Source organism: Physcomitrium patens, chromosome 25, assembly GCF_059467195.1.
Source record: "Physcomitrium patens ecotype Gransden chromosome 25, ASM5946719v1, whole genome shotgun sequence".
Taxonomy (NCBI): Eukaryota; Viridiplantae; Streptophyta; class Bryopsida; order Funariales; family Funariaceae; genus Physcomitrium; species Physcomitrium patens.
The window spans coordinates 9,796,152-9,817,542 of record NC_143434.1 but is presented as its reverse complement, the minus strand read 5'-3'; the positions used below and the strand labels follow the sequence as shown (position 1 = coordinate 9,817,542).

The following is a 21,391-nucleotide window of genomic DNA, read 5'->3' as shown; positions in this document are numbered from 1 at the left end:
TGCCTACATTACATAAGTAAATAAAAATAAGTAGAAGTAGGTAAAAACTTGTTAGATAGATAATATCTTCCTTAAGAAACTTTAAAGATGTTTCATGGATACAAATTAGGTCTGTATATTCCTACTGATTTGCAATGTGGCTTTTAAAACTTGTCCTCTAAATTTTCTATTTTTAAGAAACCTCATTAGCAAAAACTTACAACTTGATGATTAAGCCACAAGTCTTATGATTCTTAAGATCTTCTTGGTAGCTAGTATATATAGAGGCAGAATTGAGGCCATTCTCAATTTTGTTAATTTCTTTCTTATATTTAAATCCAAGTTTAAGACTCTCTAATTTTTAAAATTTTATTAATAGCCGTTGTAGTTATTTTTTGTCTTATATCTATCTCTTTGTTGCTTACTTTCTTTCTTCTAAATGATTCATGAGTATATTGTCTTTTCAAAATTTTGTCTAAATTCATGTCCTAATTGTAATAAAATGTCATATAAAAAATGAACAAGAAAATATAAACATATCAATAATACACATTTAATACTTTGAAAGTTTAACTCAAACAAATTATATAAAAACACCTCCCATATAATTTTTATTTAAAAGGTTTTTAATATATGATATCTTATTGGTTGGTAGTTCTTTCAAAATATAAAAGTCAAGAAGTTTAAATGAAAAAAAGTATATTACTACTTCTATGGCCAAACTATTCAACAATCTGAACAAACCAAGAAACTTATTTCCATGTCAACTACAGATATTAACAAACCAAATGTTACAATATTGGTAAATCTGAAATAAGTTTCGATTTTCAGGTTTGTTTTCTTAGATTTGAGGCTAGGATATGTATACGATGCAGACATACAAACTCAACTTGAGACATGAACAATTACGATCAATTATCTTCCCTATCAAGACTTCATTCAATACAATCAGACGAAATATTATTTTTGAAAGCAGATGTAAAATAAACATCGTCTACTGACAGAAATATCTCACTGAAAGAAACAGGCAAACCAAACTTGTACCTCATACTTCTCAAAGTAAAGATTTAAAATTTAACAAACAATAAAATTACATTTTAACAGCCTCATGTACCCGTTTCTCAAAAATAAGGAAATAAAACAAAAATCAAACCTAAAACAAAATCCAAGGAAGGGACACTTTTGCCACCTATTGAGGGCTGATTGCTAACAAGTGCCAGATTTCTAGTGATAGATGCTGCATTGGCTATTATATAGCTGACTAGGAAAGAGAGTTGTAATATGGAATGTATCGAAGATGACTAAAGAAATGAGCTGCCTACGTTTTCCGGTTGGATCGATTTCCACTGAGAATAAGAGAGATTTCAAGACCACGACTGAAGGCTTGGTTGAAAACGAGACGTGTCTGGAATGTGGAAACGAAGGGAAACCAAGATAAGAGGGCAATGGGTATAAAAATGAACATGCCCATGCATGCATCGTAGAAACGAGCAATTTCACGCACTGACTTCCAAAATCGCATTTTCTCCATCAACGGTCGTAATGCAATGGCAATCTGAAAGAGAAGGAGGCGAGAACTTAGATGCCATGGCTGCTTGCACAAATATTAGAGAACAAAAGATAGCTGGGATGTTGTTCAAGCTGGTTACGGATTGATAGGTGACTCAGGAATGCAGAATCCTAAACTCAGGGCATTAGATTTTCCACAACATCGACATCGATATCGACAATTGAGGATTAACAAATTGAATACTTACTAAATGGATTGAAATTGAAAATCATAACAGCTCAACCAGATCCGAAAGTGCATTAAAGAAACGAATAAAGAAGGCAAGGGAGTGGCGTACTGAAAGGAGACCCCAGCCTGTGGGAACCAACGCCAAAGCAACAGAGAAGACATCCCCAATTGTGAGAGGAGAAAGTACGACCGCCACAATCAGACCAGCTAAGAGGCAAGAGAAAAACAATCCTTGGAACAACCGAACAGCAAGCTGAAAACTTGCCGATGACTTCTGACTGACCAAGAAAACCTGGCAACCGAAACACCACACAACATATTTTAATAAACATTACTGTACACGTAAGTAATTGTTAATGCCAGAAAATGCGAAGGAGCCAAGTAAAATTTCCAAGTATTCGACATATGTCAGTATGAGTTACTTTAGGAAGTGACTCGCAAAAAACATATATAAATTGTCCAAATTGTTTCGTGACAACGTCGAGGATCGATCCATAAGTTGCAAGCTATAACAGCATGCTGCATCAGGAAGAGAAAAGAAAGACGTAAAGCTTACGAGATCACCTTAAAAATGACCACAATCCCAAGGAGCACAAACCATGAATAAGCATAAACCTGTGGCCAGGAACTGTTCGTTAATACAGTTGGACTCAAAGTGCAAAATAAACTTTGAAAAGATAGCATCTGACGATAGCACATGAAGCTTCGATCAAATTAATTTAAAATCCTGCACAGAGAGGTTTACAAAACATATTTACAAACATTATTTTTAAGGCACTTGAAGTGCACTAGGAATTTCTATCGCTGAATTTAAAAGACAAAATATTTTTCTAGTTTGAAAAATGAGTGATAATAGATACACCTAAAACACATGCAAGCAACAAGGTACACAAATGTTAATTAAAAAGAAGTTTAGTAACTATCAATTCTCATATGAATAAAACAAAACCCCTAGAAATAAATGTTGATTAAAATGGCATGTTGGTAAAAAATAATTTACGAAATTCTCGCATTATTACCCCCGATGATTTGACTTGTATAGTCCAAAACATAAGCCCCCCATCTAACAATCAGATGTGTTGCGCCAAGGAACGTAAAAGTATGAAATGCTCACCAAAATACTGTTGGTCCCCCTAGTCACTGACAGGGAATAAACTACTCCATACTGAAACAAGAAGAAACGCAAAGACAAAATGATCTCCAAAAATCGCCCCCTTGGAGTACGGATGTGATCCTGTAACAGGATGCGTCAGTGCCCTGAAAGCCAGAGTGAACAACTAAATTCAAACAAAACGAGTGCAGACGACAGCCCGCAACCAACATGATAAATAAATCGAAACTTATGATTAAAACGTCGACTTACATGCTCATCAACCCACCAAGCTTCCCAGCTGTTATCAGTTTTGACAGCAACTCCTCCTTTGTAAAACAACCAATTAGTCCAGTCCTCAAAGTCCTCAACTGTCCTGCAGCACATAAATTCACATCCTCAATTGTCATTGTACTCAAGGTTTCAACGTGAAAAGAATATCGTACCCTGTTTAATTGCTAACCAATAAGGTTCCCAATGAAACATAATCAAAGGGAAGAATCGTGCTTACTTTTGCCACTCAAAACCAGATGGATTAAATATGTAGGGTGCGAAAAGCCAGGATAAAGCTAGGAACCAAGAACTGAACGTCAGCAAGATAAAAGTGACTGAAGTCCGATTCTGAGCTCCATATGCCAAGTACACGATCAGAAGCATAATAACCTCCAAACTGCGCAGGACGAGAACTTTGCGTTAACAACTTACTAGAAATAAAAGGTCAACTTGAAATAATAACCATGTTCATCATAGTGTACACATTCGCACAGTTCCAAAAATTTAGTATTGAGCGGAACAAGTAAAGATCATCACGAACCAAAAAGAAGATAAAAAATAAAATGCAATGATCTCTACCAAAAAAGCTCTTGATAAATGAGAAACAAGTCCATATAAACAGGCGCTTACGCTTTTGTGAAATGACTACGAGAGTATAATCGATAGTTCTCAGCAAAATGAATATGGGTTACCACAAATCCTCTCCCAGTGGATCGATACTGCAACATACCATCGTGGAGATGAGTCCGCATTCGAATGAACTATTTAGCAAAGAGCAAGGTTATAACTAGTATAAGTCTGATAAGAATGCTCGCTCTCTCTCTCTCTCTCTCTCTCTCTCTCTCAAACCATAAAACATGAATCTGAAAGTTTGATAAAACCGAGCATATTTTTAGACGATGCACTATAACGAACACCAAGGACTTTGGTACCTTAGCACCTCCATGAAGGATTGTGCGCCCGAAGTAATGAGTTCGTGTTCCCAAGGAAAATGTAAAAAACACTGAAGCCAACTGCAACTGCATTGTACAGAAGCTGATAATAGCCTGAACCACTCCAACCAGTATCAGCACTGACTTTAGACACACAACATATTTCAATGAACAGTTGTAAAATCAATTTGACACTAAAACAGTAGTGACAAGCCAGACGTACAAGACAGCTATAATAACTTTTACATCACTGCATCCAACTAAACGGCATCATACCTTTAAAATGCCCTGCTCAAGTATGAGATTCACAATCATAGGTACTGCTGTAAAAATACCAATCTGAAACAGAAATTGGGTGTTCAGTGCTGATTCCAGAGCAGGATTTTGCAAAATTTGACTGTTTCTTCTTAAGGACGCATCCACCCCTGAAAGGGCCTGCATTACGGTTGCAGAAAACATCAGTATCACGAGATCATCAGGATAATTAGACAAGCACTTGAATTTGATTTGTTTCCTAGAATACAAAAAAAAGATTCAGTATGAAAAGTTCATCGAGCCCTAAGATATAGTGAGGGGCACGAGCAGCTGACAAGAGTGAATGTCAGAGAACTATGCTTCAACAATAATTACAAATGACTGACCAACGAAGATAACGCTTACAATAACTGAAGGGAACTTACGAGATAAGCCTTGCCATACAGAAAAACATACAGCGTCAAAACAGTCATCTGCAGAACAACCAAGTTAGTTCTTGCACCCGTCATGATCAAAATTATAGTTGAGACAAACCACTTAAAACACCGACAAAAACTGTTACTCCGCAGAAACTACAAAACTGCGCAATAGACAATTACGGAACAACAGGTATTACCAGAACGACGCCGTAATCAAGACATCTCATCATACATCCTCAGTAAAAAGTTTTGGACCTAACACGCCATGAACACAACATGTGATTTCAGAACAAAATGCACACAAGTATACATCGTGCATGAGACTAACCATTGTGCATACGTAGAAACCAACGGATGTATAGAAAAACGACAGCATTCGAGGAAAATCGAGAAGCTGGCCCAATCTGTATACATCTCGACTCAGCGTCTGTTCTCCATTGCCGCTCGCCACCTTGGCTTCAAAGAGCGCAATTTGGTTCAATCCAACATCTCGTCCTTTACCAACCTGCAATGAAAACAACAGAATCAAACTAAAGTTATCGTCATTCAAATAAATGTACAAGAGGCGCATCCATTCGCAGCTGCAACACATCGAATAACCTGGGATGGCTTGAACACACAGCTAACACTACATTAGTATCTATTATTTTTGATGTTCACAACCTAAAAGCCATAATGAGAGCAAACACATTGGACGGAACCGGAAAAAAAAGGCTGATAATCCCTTCAATCAAGTACCCACCTGAATATACTCATGATGTGTAACATTACCAAGCCTGAGCGTAGTATTGAAACCTGAAAGTATTTGCGCGATTCAATACCTTAAGGACTTCCCTTCATAGTAAAGATGACTGTTTCAATGTTGACCTTACATAATTTATAATTGACTCAATTTAGCCCCTAAATTGAAAAACTGGAATCAAGATGAAAATGATACAATAAAATCTTTCTTTCAGGACAACACAAAGAACACCCTGCTCAAAAATACACTGGCGGAGATTCAAAGTGTTTCAAAATCAAGGAACCTGCGAAAATATCTTCGCTAAGATTGATAACACGTGACGCTTTACTGATACCACCCCTCGTTATGTGGAATACCCTGTCGAATACATCTGGATGGCCATAATGCATTCTTACCCTGTACATATGCAACCAGGATTACCTAGTTAAAATATAGAACACACATATCAGTGGTCTAAGCACTGCAATTCGAAGTGCATCCAAACGGCATTGAAGAAGCAGCAGGCCCTCACAGTTGGAGACGACATTCATTCTTAGCATCTCCAACCATCTAAACCAAAAGGGTGATAGGCTGTTACATAAGAACAAAACTCGAAGAAAAAATTGCTGACGGTGGTCATAAAAAAAAATTAATTCAAATATAGAAATGTTTAAAGGAAGAACTTACTTGAGAGGTCTCGCAAGCACACGTTGACCAAGTGTAACAAAACTACTCTCTTGCATAGACATAAACCAAGCCAACGAAGACACACTGCAACACCAACTCGGATCAGAATGAATAAGCAAGATATGATGTTAACAGCTTCCAGAACATACATAGTGGATTATTACTGAAGCTCATGATCAAACGTCAAAACACGCAAAGAAATATTGATCACAATTTACTACGGCAGGATACAATCGCACAACCTTTAAATTCTATTTTGTAAGAAATAATTATGACCTTTTGTCGAGCAATATAAAATCAGCTAGATCTGACTTATGGGCACAAACCTTCCTGTGAAAACATGCTCACGAACGCCAAGTATGGTAGGGAGGTGCAACCCGTGTGGTTGTTTAAATTCCTCTAGCAAGTTCCGCATCTTAAAAGCTTCTTCCATGGAATTGTCCTAAAACAATCGGAAGATGACTTTCAGCGAATAGAATTCCAAGCATCAGTCAGGCACACACTAGAACACCCTAACTCAAGTTTTTAACTTTGTATTTCTAAACCCTGAAATTTTGAAACCTTAAAACAAACCTGATTCATGTCAATAGTTTGGATGCAATCTCCACGCGTGAAAATTATTGCATGATTTTGATTCTCGGGTTTTCCTTCACCAAGCTTAACGTCTCCGGGGAGCTTAATGGAATATACTTCCTGCATTAAAATAGTTTACCCCTTAACACTTTAAAGCTTGTTGTCTCGATAGCAGTGAGAAGTAAAATACCATTCGTTTAGTAGCTACGAGATGATAACACATGAAGAAAAGCTAAAGCAACACTATCAGAAATATACACATTATAAAACCCGCCGAGCGACCAACTTGACTTCAGGGTTTGTCTTGAGAATAGACCCCTTTGGAATGTAAAGGTGAACTAATGAACATTCCAAAGCGCATGAAAAATCTCTACGTAGGAAGTAAAAGTGTAGAGGTTGAGGTGCGCACCTGATCCCTTTGGTTTGCACCTGATCCTTTTGGATCAGATCTATCTACTTTGCAAAGTTTGGAGTAGTAAGAGGGTTTCTTGTCTTTTCCACTGCTTTCCACAACATCGATGTAGGCAACCCGCAAGGAATCATGCCTGAAATACATGAAATTCATAATTGACTAAAACACACAAAAGATTGCTAGAAATGTAAGCAGATGCGAACCAGAAAACATTAAGAACAAGATTATGGCTCATTAATATGAATAAGTACTGAGTAATCGATACAGTAAACCATCCTAGATATTCTGAAAATGGAATGAGTTAAACGTCACTGCATAGAAGCTATCACAAATTCCAAACATTACCAAATAGATTTCCAATGACTTTTATTTGGAAATAGATGAATAAAACGATACAGCTGTCCTCATCAAAAAAGTAAGAAGCGAAGGTGGGGGAATGATTATAGTGATCACAGCAACTGACATGATCATCAACACTTCTCCAGTCCGGATACCAAATGCGAAAATACTGGTATTTGCTGTTAGACTGGGTAATGAATGGAATTTGGCCAGTAAACTTACTTCTGCATAAGGTATAATATGTCCGCTGCTTGAACTTTCCCTTTCCTTTTCTGTTCACCATAAATTTGACAAGTAACAACGTATGTAAACTTCAACTCAGCCTGAGCCCAAGCACTACGCTGAATTGATCCTTGCGCTTCAACTAAAGATGGAGGAATACCCTCTTCAAGATCTGCATGTAAAGTAAAAGAAAAAGAACTAGAGATTAAAGAAAATCAAACTTTATTCAGTCACAAATATGCAACTGAAAGTTATAATCCCTAGGACAGAACAACGGGCGGACTTTTGATTTGAAGGGAACATAACTGCACGACATAGATACAAAACAAATCCGCTTACAAGTGCCCATAGCAACTAGCCACAGCAACTCAAATTAACATTCACCAAAGAACTGCAGCTCGCTCTCAACGGACACCACCTATAACCAATGATGTTTCTCGAAAGTCGATGAACCAATCAGGGAGATGCTAAACTACGAGTATAAAGGACAAAAGATGGTCAGAAAAAACCCCAACAAGGAGAAACTATACTGAAAATGACATAATTAGAATACGAAAGACGGTCAAGAAATGCTGAAAACAGAGGTTTACAAGCATTGTCGAAATGCGTGAGATGAAACAACACATGAGGAACGGTTATACCTCCACCAGAAGCACCTTCTTGTTGCCCCTGTATTACTAAAGCCTCTTTGTAATACATCATTCCTCGAACTGCAAAATATTAAGTCGAAGTCATTGAATTGGTTTTCAAGAGGACACAAGAATCAAGTGAGTAAGACCTAACCCACATTTTGAAATCGACCAACACGTTGCTTGAGCACGTAATTCCTCCTGCATCCTAAGTTATGCAATTGAAAAAAACTTCATACAATTCTCATTTATACTGAGTACACAGAAGGAATTAAGCTGGTCCATCAATGTCAAACAACAAACAGTGACGCCACAAATCAACGATTTCACATAATCAACAACTTGTACCTGTTCTTGCAAGTGTTTGACCACGATATGAGGCCCAAAGTCGCAATTCAAGCTTCAATTCTTTATGCTTCTCAGGATTTGGATTTCCAACTTCTCGGAAAACTATGTTCTCGATCAGTCCAATTCTTTCTAAGAAATTTTGCCATTCATCTGCCCAAAACAACAAGAAAAGATGCACAATACCATTTAAATGACAAAGCAGTACAATATTGAAATAATCATAGATTGACCTAAGACTCTAGGAAGAAAAGAAACTGGTTCACCCAGGCAACGATCGACTACAAATCAAGGACATTCTTGAACACGCAGTTGGATCAAATGAAAGAAAAGACTACGCAAAAGAATTTCATGCAAAAAGAGGGACCAACCCGGATATATTTTCTGTAAGTAGAATAGAATAGAGATGCCATCTTCGTTCTCTTTATAAAGCTTTTCCATGTCGTACATCACATCTTCCTCGTAGTAAGGTGTAAACACACTACACGAAGCACAGACAATCTGAGAACTTATGCGCAGATCAGAATCAACTCATCCAGGGACAGAAGAATGTATTTTTACATACCAAGAAATACTACCCAGAAAATCACCAATCTCAGGCTTCAGCTCCCGACAAAGCAGGAATACGGAGTCAGAGTAGGGATATATTACTATAAATCCTTGAGCTTCAAACAAGAAAAACTCACCAAAAAGAGAACATTTTGCGGATAGGAGGTGCTTGTGGCATATGCATGAATAAGGAATTCGTAAAGAATTGCAGACGACGACGGGCCTCCAAATTGTGAGGTACAGTCTCGGTATTAAGTGTTTTCGTCTTACCCTCCTGATCTTTGATTTTCTGAACCGTGAGTAAGTTGTTAAGTCGTCTAGCTTGCTTTTGCTGCAACAAAATAGAAAGGCTTAATCAGGCATATACACCGTGTCCACTGCAACTAACGATTAAACGAATGAAAAGCAAAATTCAAGCTGAATCTTGGAGGTTCGCCTGCTGCAACTATTCATAATTGTTCATTAAAAGAAACAAACTTGATTGTACAAAGTCCAAATTGACAGATGTGAGTGCATTCTAGTCCAAAAATACGACGGAGCAAACTCACTAAATCACGATACTGGGCCAAATATACACAGGAGTCATGCTTGTAAACAGTATTTCTAAACTAAAAATAAAAATGCATATCGAAATGTTTGGCAGGCATGGAGCAGATGCAAAAAGTAGAATAGAATACCACAATGCACAATGGTAGAACCAGACATGAGCCAAATGTCTTCAAACTTTAATACCAAAGTCTACGGGGAGGATACTTACTCCAGATTTATTAGGCCAATTCAGTTCTGAAAATAGGCTTTCTTCAACGAGGGCTCTTTGATGCTCGGATGATTCCGTGAATATGCGCCTGCAGTAATAATACCCAACCATCAACTACATCAGTACAGGTAATCAAAATCGTCAACATTAACCAAAGATCAGCACCTGTATCCAAAATAAATCTTCAAATCAAAATAGTCCAGAGATCGAGTTTCCTCAGAGTGTTTGAAATCAAACGGTCTATAATAGTGCGATAGTACATCAAGATGAAATATTGTGCGCATCGCAGCCCCGTTAAATAGCATGATATTGCATTTCAAATAGAGCATCAAAATAGTGAGTTCAAAGTTCAAAGATATGTGAAAATAAATAACCTGCAATTTTCTGAAGCGAAGTCATGCATCACAACTTCATACAGCTTTTTAAGGGCATCCGATGCCTTGTTTTGACGTTCTGGAGAATGTTCGTTACCCTACATGCAAATTACGTCAGACGCTAAACTATTGCAACAATGAGATATGAACTGAATGGCTAATATTTTTAGTAGAGAAGGGGATGTATATATCAAGTGTGGGCAGGCAGAGACTGGGAAGGGTCCTGTAACTCATGTAGCCGCTTACCAAATGCTCAGTCAAATCCCGAAGTTTCACTAGAACATCCCTTAGCTTGTTCATTTTGAAAGAGTCACGCTCGTCACCCCCGTTGTTAAGGGATTTTCTTAGTGAGTTAAAAATCTCACTAACCCTGATGAATCAAACAACGTAACATCAAACCTCGTGAACCATTGAGAACATGAGCACAGAGTCAACATAACAGCTATGAAATTCAGCAACTTTGTCCAGTTCTTTGACTCGCACAAAGCCTGACTAATTTTGACCACTCAAATCCGTGAAAAACCAAATATCCACTTGCTAGTCCACATACTAAAATAAAGATCTGATCAACCAAAATAAGAAATCAAGGCATCGATCCGAGAACAAAAATACCATAAATTCAATCAAGCATTATGGTTGTACGAGTCTACACGATATTAACAGCATTATTGTTGTCAAAAAACTTGAATCATGCGGAAATTAATTGCAGAATTTTTTTAAAATAGTCATTCAAGGGTGAAACGAATGCGAAAAAAAAGTGTACGATATCTATCATAAGTGATGCAAAAGACAGCAGAACTCACCATCGACGACCTTCAGAATTCAAAACCAAATGCAACAAAGGTTCCAATGTTTCATAAGTCTCCTGCACAGCATGACCCATATACTCATCCTCGCGCACTTTGGACCAAAGTCCGAGGATGTCTTGTGTCTTATGCTGAGCGGCAAGTTCAACGGCGATGTGCACCTGCCTCAGACTAACAATCAGAACACAGAAACATTTCCCGAATCCCTGCGTATAATCTTGAGGGACATAAGAGATGGCTCAATTTTAAATTTATAGTGAAAAAGACGTAAAAATAGAGTACAAATGAGGTATTCAATATGCAAGTAATGATCAAAGTACCTTGTTAGCAAGCAAAAATAATGGCCAATGAATGAGTTTGTTTGGTGTTCCGTTTGTATGATACATTAAATTAGGAGGCATCTTCAGCAAAGTTTTCTCTCTGAAACGACCACACTGAAGTTACATAGCATGTCAAACAATTCGCAACAAATGTTTGTAAAAAATTCAAAGAAACGTCGTTTTATTTTACGATAAGTGGAAATTATGCATTAAATCACACGCCTGCCAACATACCGAGCAGAAGAGACTGTAAGAGAACTTCACAACTAACACCTGTTATTTATAAGATCTTCCTCGCGGAGTGACTTGATGACACGGTTCCAGATGGGCTGAAACCTGATTGCATCCCGCTTATTAGTCTTCTTAGCCTGTGCGGTTAGAACAAAGCTAGAGATTGAGCACCGAACAAAGCTGGACGCAATATACAACGTAATAATCACCCGACAGAATCATCACAATTGAAATATTGCCAAGCGAGATGACTTGAATCATTTGCAAGTACGTAAGTCGCAAATGAGTGCGGTTGACCAGATCTCTTACATATAGTGTCTCAAACAACAAAACCCAGTGCATTGAAAATGGAAAGGCAATTGTATTTTTTGCAGCGATGTACCGCATTTAACAACAAAAATCAAAAACTGTGAAAAATGACCAAGACGAAAGTGAAGTCTTGGTTCCTGCAAGAAAGCAAGGAACATGAGAACACCTTGGGAGTTGATGGCTCAGGTTCCTGAATTGATGAGGCGGAGCTAAACCTGCAGTAAGATGCCACTAGTATTTCAGACGAAATAGTCCAATACAAAATGACAATTTAATTAACATCGGCTTCCAGATGACACATTATTTGGTGGTCATACATAGGAGTACACAAACCACTTCATGTCACACCTGAGAGGACATAGACACCTTTAAATTTCTATTTCAAGCAAAAAATACCAATCAGAAATCTCTATCAAATGGATATTATGAACACCTCAGAAGGTACGGAGGAAAAACGGACCTGTTAATAGGCGGTAGCATGTGCTTTACAAAAGCTGCAGGATAGTTTGGAAACCTCTTTCGCAGCATTTCCAAAGTTCGGATCTATTCAACAAAGCGGAGTCAATAATTCAAATACATACCCTAAAAAAATTCATGATCAATGAAGGTCTGTATCAAGAAAACATCACGATCAAGTGAGGGCAGCACACTCCAGATATGTAATCGCTAACGAAGTACACGACTCTTTAAGGGTAAGGAATAGACCTCTCCAAGCTTATCCCGTGCACCTTCAATACCTCCTAGTATGGCTGATACCACAGTGTACCAAACTTGAGTATCCAAGAAGTAAATCTGCGGAGCAGAGATAATGACGTAGAAGTCACTATTGGATAACTTTTAATGCTGACACATACTAAAGAATATTATCAAATGATATAAGGCAGCAAATCAAGGCATCGCGGTACAACTCAGAAAATCTCAACAACTACTTGAAGAGGTTCACCTCGTCTAAGAAGATTTATAATAATAATAATAATAATGAACTTAAAAAAAGACACACGACATCGAGTGCGCATATGATAGAATTTGTGAATTTTAGGGACAAAAAAAAAGGCGCTACCATCAGAACCGGTGCCCAAATCGACAAAATTGAGAGGGCGTTGTGATTACCTGCGAAACGAAGATACAGAAGCATCAAATTATTAACGAGTTTTGAACTCAAATGCGATCCACTCGGAGAGTAGAGAGAAATAAATAATAAAACAAACTTGCACAACCTCCGAATGATGCAAAGACAGGTAGGTACTGAACTAATGCGGTGTTCGAGTACAAATACGAACAATATTTCATAAGTTTAGCACTTACTGTCCGAAACAAAATCAGGCCACTTGTATACTATGTTGTCGAATCCTATGATAAGTCTTGTAGGGGTAACTAGGGGCATAATCTGTCACAGCAGTACTTGTCAGAAGCAAACCAACCTTGTAACATAATCCTCTATTCTAAGTAAAGAACAAAGCATGGATTTATTACATTCATACTCGAAGTCATCGACACCTAAGCTCAGTTCAGATTCGAACTCCAATATCAACGAATCCATCTGTCATGGATTTTTTATTCGGACCTTACAGTAAACGTCTGCTTCATCCAATGAAGTCTTGCTCATTTTCAGAACTTGCAAAAGAAGGGAAAAATACTACGAGATACCATGTATAGAGTTTACCTGGAAATGCATAGCGAAAGAAAATTTGCAAGCTAATATAAAAATCCAGAATAATGAGTATCTGTTTCAATAGCAAAGTGGCACGTCATACAAAAGAAAAATATTCTATTCACTTTCAATGTAGAGAATAAATGGCTAATTGTGCTCTATTTCTTGAATAAACAAATCAAATATTCTAGAATTGAATAAACCAAAATATATCAAAACAAAATGGATACCACATCATCTTCTAAATACATTGAAGTACATCATTTCATTGACGAGAACTGGATTCAAAAAAAAATTAATCGAATTAAGTGCTTACTTCACGTAATTTCGCGTTCTTTCATACATGCTGCGCCCGACATAGTACCGCTCCTGTGTTCAAAAACGTGTTCAGATTCACGGACCAACTAGACAACTTGCACAGTTGCTGAATAAAACAAACAAGAACTAGAGGGATAATATTAAAAGAGCATGCGAGAAACGTACATATCAAGCCAAAATTTCAGGAGTAGAAATGAATAATAACAATCTAATGCATACAAGATGGCTTCAAAAAATATCTCTACCTGATGAAGCCACTTGACAAACTGGAAAAAATACACATTTGAATGCTTGGCGGCTTGCCTCTGAAGCCAAGGTATGCGCAAAATGAAGATGAACAACACATTTGCTCCAGCATAGCTTGACACTAGAATGTAATATATACGAAACCATGAACCTGAGCCATCGTTTCTTGCATCCTCCTGAAGGGTTTTTCTGAAATTTTCTAGATTGAATCAGTACCGCGAGGACGTACAAGACATATTAACAAAGAAATCAAAAGCTTAAAAAAAACATTTAGGTCCTCTAAGAAGCAATATCCTCAAAAGACCATACAACGAACATGCCGTACAAAAATAATCCGCCAAGGTAAAATTAGAGGAACGTTTGACCTAAAACGCACTATTGAAAGCAAAGACAAGTTTACTGACACAACCTATAAGGAGCAACATCGGAGAAACTTTTCAGCAAGAACAACGATAGCCGGATTTTACTCGAGTTTTATGGCAAGAATGACAGGTTTAAGAGACGGTATTATCAAAACTTAAGCCCCTCGACTAATTTCACTGACTAGTGGTAGCAGAGGGAAGGATGCTGCTCTTATAAATAAACTTCATATTGAAAGCAGTGCGCTTGAGCGGAGAATGTTAAAAAACTTACACATAGAGAAACAAGATAGCAGCTGATAGGGATGCGAACCAAAGCAACCGCAGGAGCATCCTAGCCACTGTCGTGAGACGAGTGCTTTTAAACGCTCCCCACATGAACACCACGTCAAATATCGCTGCAGCACAAAAGCACCAAATGCGAAACCTTTCATTGCTCAGAATGGTATGAAATGATGAGAATTGAAGGGGTTAATCCAATCAACATCAAACATGCTTACTGCCTGAGTATGTGTTACCTAAATCACACATTACCAATTGTTATTCAAAGGATCCTAAAATAGTGAATAGAACACTTCATCCGGCATACATTAAAACCAATTATTCCGGAAAGCTTAAACTGCACAATTGTAAACACCCTAAATTAAAGAACCAATTCCTCTAATTTGCCTAATGTGGTAGCAGATCAGCTACCACACATTCAACTTTCTTTCTAGGTAGTTCATCTATGAAAGAATTTTAATAATTATTTTAATGGTTTCTTAAAGTCCTTTGGACGAAACTCCTAATGAACGTCAGAAGTTTTCAACAATGTTACCGTCCAATAATGGGAGCAAAGAGAACTCACATTGTATAAATTTCATGACGACAAATGTGGGACCAACACTCATTATCTTCTTGATAGTCCGCACATGAAGATTCAACTTTCCGTCCTCGCTACAGAAAGCCCATATGGTTAATCCCTGAAATACCAAACACGAACAATGAAAATTGTTATGTCTAAGTCGGCATGACATATTAGAGGTTTACGAACAAAAATAACGTCCATAATTAAGAGGTACTGTCCGTACTTCAAGTTAGCCATTAGAAAAACCAGAAGGCTGCATCGGATAAAAAACCATGCGATCAACTCCTATATGATTAAGAAAGCATCATACCTGAAGCATACAGACTAAGAATATCCACAGCCGGTGAAAGCTGTGGTATAAATGAAATCCTGAACGATGCTCAACAAAATGTACTTTTCCAACTTTATGTTTGATTCGACGAGGCTGTGCCGCATTTTGAGTAGGGGCTGCCACCTGCTGCCAATTTGTGAAGAGAGTCATCAAGCAATACAATCTTAGGAGTTAGTATAAGATGTCCATGTTTAAGTCAGAATTGAGCTACAAGCCTATATCAAAACTCATAGCACAATAGTGAGGGTAAATACAGCGTTGAAATTAACGATCGTCTCAGGGAGAGAAATTACAAGCTGAATTAGGAGTGATTTGCCAACCAACCTTAGCATCCTTCATTACTGGAGGCCTGAAAAAACCTGAATCTGTTCGCCAAGGCCACCCCAGTTCCAAAAAGCAAGAAGGTTGCCTGCACCCAGCAGATAAGAATTTCATCATCTCTGACCTAGAAATCTTAAACACAACAGTGACTTCTAATGAAGAGGTTCCCACTGACTTTGCATATAATGTACAATTTGAGAATTCCCAACACCGTTCAAGCCACATTTTTCTTGCTGAGATACATTTTATATGTATGCCCCTAAAATAGGAGATAAGAACAAACATTCAAAACATGATACAACGTGAATGAGACATGGCTTACCAAAAGTATTCATTGAAATCATCATAATTCCGCCAGTGCGAATGTGGTACTTTCCCATTCTGACTGGCTTTTGCCTCCTGCACTCAAACATTCAAACCATAGATTGTCAGTAACTGGATCGTAAACAGGCTCCCACCCAGGCACCTCCGATCCATGGCAGTCACTGAAAGTACAAGCAGGTAAAACACCAGACAAACCCAACTTTTTTTCAATCCCTCGAAACAGTTTGTGCCGGTGCCATCTTTACAGCCAAATACATATTTGAACTAATGTTCAGGATAAGCATCAAGAGACCATTTATTCAAGGATTAAATAATCAGCAAACTCATAGTTAAGTATGGAATGTAAGGAATCTATGAGTTGACTCTTGAACTTGGAAGAAGAGTTACGCCTTATTTCAGAACCAGCATTGCGATCCCTACAAAATCATCTTCCGACTAGCTGATTATCACAGTTCTAACACTACATCAAATTCTGAAATACATGAGAAAGGTACCTTAGCCACAATATTGTATACAGGGGTGATGATCTGCTCCAAGAACGAAAATTCTATGGAGCCGTCTTCGTTTTGCTTTACTGTCTTTGACCTTTCAACGTAAGTCCTTTCCAGCAAGTCAAAACACTCATCCGCCAGCTGTTAATGAACATTACAACCACCCCGATAAACGTCAGAACTTGAATTCAAACAAGCATCTCTAAGGTCAAAACAAAGAGATCTGGAGGCTGATAGCTAGACGATACAAGACATGTATTCAACTCCAATAGTGCAACCAGAACAAAACCCGAATCAATAGCGACGATAGAAACGATATCAACTTCTACTCAGAAGTGAAGTTCAAGCCACATGTCTTATCGATGATACTTACGTGATGAAAAATATAGCAAAGGCACTCCGGCATGAAGCGAAGGTTCGCAGCCTCACCCCATACTAAGAGGTACAGAGCAGTTAAGCAAAGTCTCCTTTGTTGAGTGAAGGCCCTGCATAACCAAACAAAGATTTTTAAAATGCGTTTCAACCGCGCATGAGATCACAAAAGCTCTACTCTGATGTGCGCCATCTGAGGATTCTTGCGGAGAATGGTGGTTCTTCATTTCAACAAATCAATACAAGAAAACAGCAGAATCTCACCGCTTGTTTTGAGGCTCTCTTCTTAAGAAATGACACCATCGTACGTAGTTTTGCAAGATCCGATCATGTACATCAGTGATAGCCTTATCTGCCCACTATTGAGTAAAATTATATCAGAATCGGGTTGTGATCACACACCGAGTAACAAAAGATTATGACTCATAAAAGTAACTACAGCTAGGACCATGGGACAATTGAAGTCATCAGCACGTATAGACAAAATACAGACCATGTGTTTAGTGAAACTTCAATCATCTATCTAACGTACATAAAATTAGCTATTAAGTACATTTCAGCACAAGACAAAATCATAAGATGAACTGAACCACCTTCTCACTGTCACCGTCTCTACCATCGAGAGTACACAAACGTGACTGAGCACTGGCTAAGAGCAAAATGATGTGCTCCCGCTGATTGGCCACATTGTCTTTCTGCAACCACAAGCATGCGCAAACATATATATATATATATATATATATATATATATAAAAAAGAGGATCTCGACCAGGCCTCAGCAACACGGATAGACTATGAACTCAAATGTAAGTAAACGATCATTCATTTAGGCGAGGTTTAGCTATTAACCAGTTAACATGTGCCACGTTCATATCCAATGAACCACAGAAAGATGCAACCTTATGATTTACCTGGAATCCAAACGCATAGTGCAAGAAATCAAAAATGTCCAAGATGTGGTCCTGTGGTACGATAAAGTCAGAAGGGAACCGTGGCAAGTTTTTTGTATATCGCAGAGCTTTTGTTGCACCGACCACCTAAGGATAGCCACAAAAAGTTAAGTCACAGTCAACATCCAATCGAAGGCATTCGAATCTACACGACCCGTGCCAAAGAGGGAGGAAATGCACTCTTTACTAAATATAAATCCTGAAACTGTTACAAAGTGACCATCAGATTATCAACAAGACAGGAGCGCTTAAAGCAATCTGAATCAAAGCCATACTTCCAACCATCCTAGTAATGACAAAACCCACTTGATAGGTACATTGAAAATCTAATTTTGGATCCTTGACTTAGGTTAGCACAATGGTACATTTCAGATTGAATCAACCACAAAGATCGATTATGGCTCAGAGAGTCTCACCTCAGGGAAGTGTTCAAATGGATTAAGAATACCAGGGGCCTCCACGGTCTCCGCTAAGAACCTTTGAGGTGGCAAAATATTGTAGGGTTTAAACCCCTTAAGCTTCTGGGCATCCTCCTCCATAACCCTTTTTTCCTGTAAACAATAGGGTGCCATCATTCATGACCCAATAACACCAATGAACAGACAAAAAACCATATTGTTACAAGATCTCAGAACGCACTGAAAAAAATTGAAATGAGCTTACATCGGAGTTCTGAAGTCTTGAAACATCTTCAGGCTCTGCTTCTTTCAATAGAGCATTTACAACATCATCCAAAATTCTTGCAGTTTCGTAAACTTTTCTCAACCTTTCAAAACTCTGTTCATGACTGTAAACAGTCGAAATGCTAAAACGGTAAATCAGGAATTCAAATGTATAAGCAGAAAGCTTGAAAAACTCCAATCAGTTGATCAGTTTTCATTCCACGACGTATGCCATTATTGTAGCTGTTTCTCCATAACTTAACTTTCGGTGTGGAAAGGTCGCACAAGCACGTAGTAACTCACATCTGACATCAGCCCAGGGACAAGAGCATCTCACTACTGGTTAAATGAACAGAGCATAAAAATAACGTAAATGCACCTGTCAGGCACCAGGTCAGTAGAAAACTGAGCTTGAGCCTCAAGTTGATCAATGCGGTTTTCTGCCCTATACCGCTTATAATACTCCTGAAGTATCCTAATGTCTTGACTTCGATCGTGTGTGCCTTCTTGCATTGCTTTCCTTTGCTGCAACTCAAACAACCCCATAATTCATCTCCTGAGGGGGATAGCAATAAGTTCAATAATATCATGGGAACCTTGCAGCTGAAGGGTCAAAAGAATGGTAGCGTGAAGTATCATGGCATTAACCACCCCACTCTGGAAATGCTGCTCTATGAATATTTCGACCGTCATATATCGAAAAAAATAAACTGAAATAAAAAAAATCCGTCAAAGCAAAAGGGGAACACCAATGGAAACTAAGGAATAGCAATGTAAGGAGTGTGATCTTCACATGCACTATTCCATGAAAGAATGTCCTTGTGATTCACTAAATTAGATATATTTTCAGGATGTAGGGGATTCAGTATATTAAGAACCTTGATAATAGACTGCAAACCGGTTTTGAATTGCAAAACACCCCTCCCTTCACTTCTTGGATCCAACTGTTGAGTTAACCTGTATGCATGCTCAGCCACTGGCCACAGCCCACATGCCATTATCAATTTTATGACTACACGGCGGCTATCAACATTATCAAGACCATATTCAAAACGATCCGAATAGAAAATGTTCATACATAGATGCAATTCTGAGAACAAGGTTACCAAATTGGATATCGCAATACGGTAAACAACAGGCCGAACACATAACGTAACGAGGAAACCATAAAGATTTGAAGCTTGTATCCAAAGAACGTGTAACGTAATGCCGCTAAACAAAGAACCTTACCATACATACAGGCGTCTAACTAGAGCAAAAATTAGAATCACTATGCTTTCAGGTCTTTCCTGAACTATTTCACTAACTCCAAGCATCTTCAAAGAAACAGATTACAAACTGAAGAAATGAAATCTCTACACTTCCTTTGACAGCAACAACAACAAACCACAATGACAACGCAGCGCCAAAGCATGGAACTTAATGCAGAGTCAATCCCTTAGAGAGCAAGAGATTTCATCTCTTGATTACAATAAAATGAAGGGCCAGTCATAGCAACATACAGGGATAAATCATGAAAACTTGCAGTGACGAACTAGACAGGTATTGGAGAGGTAATTATTTCAAGAACGATTGGTTTAAGATATTCGAAGAAAACTTACAAATACAAGCCACTTGACTGTTATGACGTCCGATCTCGTCGGAAGCTTGCAAGACGGCATCAATATCGGCCTGCTGTGCTAAAGACTGGGGCGTCCTCTCACCCCTCTGTCCGTAACTGCTCCCAACCCGCCTGCCATCACGATTGTACCTATCTCGGCCCAGCAGCTCTGTGCGAACCGCTTTGTTCACGAGCTTCTCCCAATTCCCCAACACACGTCTTGAGATCCGTTGAGGAGGTCTAGGAGGCCTCTCCATCCTCGCTCTATTAACGACAGTCAACTGCTACTCACACTCTTCTAAATTACTGCATCATTCCCTCCTCGAACCAATTCCAAGGGCGCACCGGACTCATAGCATCCAATCCACACTCTGCTGCACAATCAACATCAATCCCCGAAAACCTCAAGTTCAGAAAAACGCAACTTAAAAGAGAACAACCGAAAAAGAAAAAAAAAAAAAAAAAAAAAAAAAAAAGGCTGTACTAACAAAACATCATCACAAGTACGAAATCCTAGAATATTCACCAATTCCAAAACAAACAAACAAAGTAACAGCCCCCTCCGAAACGAAACCAAAATGTGATACCCAAAATGAGTTCACCTTCGACACTCCGAAGATCAAGAACCTAATCCGCAAACCAATAAGTCCACGCCAAGCAGGACCGCGGACGCAGTCGTACCAAACCGCAATCGACACCTCACAAACCTCAAAAGCGACAGCAGAATCAACCAAAATCGACAGTGCAGTACTCTCCGGGCGGCGCACTGCTAGATCAAGAGAAGAAACAAATTGGAACAACGACCTAAAACACAGACGCAGATAAAAGAAAAGAAGAGAACAGAGAGGGCGACAGAGAGCGAGCGAGCGAGCGAGGGCAGCGATAGCGGGGGGATCGAGAAAGGGAGCAGAACTTGGCACGCTTGGCAAAGCAGAAGAGAGAGACGAAGAGCAAGCAGA

At 38.6% G+C, this 21,391-nt stretch overlaps 1 protein-coding gene across 6 annotated transcripts; it reads right to left on the bottom strand.

Annotated features, from left to right (window-relative positions):
• Window positions 1–1,030: 1,030 nt before the first annotated feature.
• Window positions 1,031–21,391, bottom strand: LOC112277468 (callose synthase 9). 6 transcript variants are annotated; one of them, XR_016501073.1, is made up of 52 exons: window positions 21,035–21,346; window positions 20,434–20,803; window positions 19,711–19,808; window positions 19,212–19,357; window positions 18,834–18,957; window positions 18,587–18,721; window positions 18,132–18,257; window positions 17,814–17,915; window positions 17,485–17,579; window positions 17,222–17,333; window positions 16,852–16,989; window positions 16,356–16,432; window positions 16,037–16,121; window positions 15,692–15,838; window positions 15,382–15,496; window positions 14,809–14,932; window positions 14,175–14,364; window positions 13,928–13,980; window positions 13,624–13,684; window positions 13,266–13,347; window positions 13,021–13,070; window positions 12,666–12,752; window positions 12,421–12,503; window positions 12,127–12,175; window positions 11,694–11,788; window positions 11,421–11,520; window positions 11,098–11,261; window positions 10,541–10,664; window positions 10,295–10,392; window positions 9,921–10,008; window positions 9,301–9,494; window positions 8,986–9,095; window positions 8,618–8,767; window positions 8,282–8,350; window positions 7,641–7,812; window positions 7,077–7,212; window positions 6,668–6,787; window positions 6,421–6,536; window positions 6,095–6,178; window positions 5,712–5,824; window positions 5,429–5,481; window positions 5,015–5,191; window positions 4,693–4,740; window positions 4,289–4,447; window positions 4,013–4,126; window positions 3,711–3,799; window positions 3,319–3,477; window positions 3,081–3,183; window positions 2,832–2,951; window positions 2,282–2,444; window positions 1,827–2,009; window positions 1,031–1,534 (listed from the first exon to the last, which is right to left on the bottom strand). XR_016501073.1 is itself a non-coding variant. In XM_090247780.1 (52 exons), exons 6-52 carry the CDS (start codon window positions 18,707–18,709, stop codon window positions 1,298–1,300), a joined length of 5,325 nt encoding a protein of 1,774 aa, XP_090103906.1. In that variant the 5' UTR covers window positions 18,710–18,721; window positions 18,834–18,868; window positions 19,212–19,357; window positions 19,711–19,808; window positions 20,434–20,803; window positions 21,035–21,391; the 3' UTR covers window positions 1,031–1,297. The 6 variants fall into 6 exon arrangements, 5 of the variants coding, with proteins under 5 accessions (XP_090103906.1, XP_024365608.1, XP_024365610.1 ...); XM_090247780.1 differs by having other exon boundaries at window positions 2,282–2,332; window positions 18,834–18,868; window positions 21,035–21,391; XM_024509840.3 differs by having other exon boundaries at window positions 2,282–2,332; window positions 21,035–21,381.

What these genes read in the sequence shown, in the direction of transcription:
- LOC112277468 (XM_024509840.3), bottom strand. Translation starts at nt 20,689, where the DNA reads ATGGAGAGGCCTCCTAGACCTCCTCAACGGATCTCAAGACGTGTGTTG. An exon ending in GCCTGATTTTGTTTCGGACA is followed by an intron (nt 13,071 to 13,265) that starts GTAAGTGCTAAA and finishes TTCGTTTCGCAG; the next exon opens with GTAATCACAACGCCCTCTCA. An exon ending in CGCAAAATGTTCTCTTTTTG is followed by an intron (nt 9,096 to 9,300) that starts GTGAGTTTTTCT and finishes TGCTTCGTGTAG; the next exon opens with TGTGTTTACACCTTACTACG.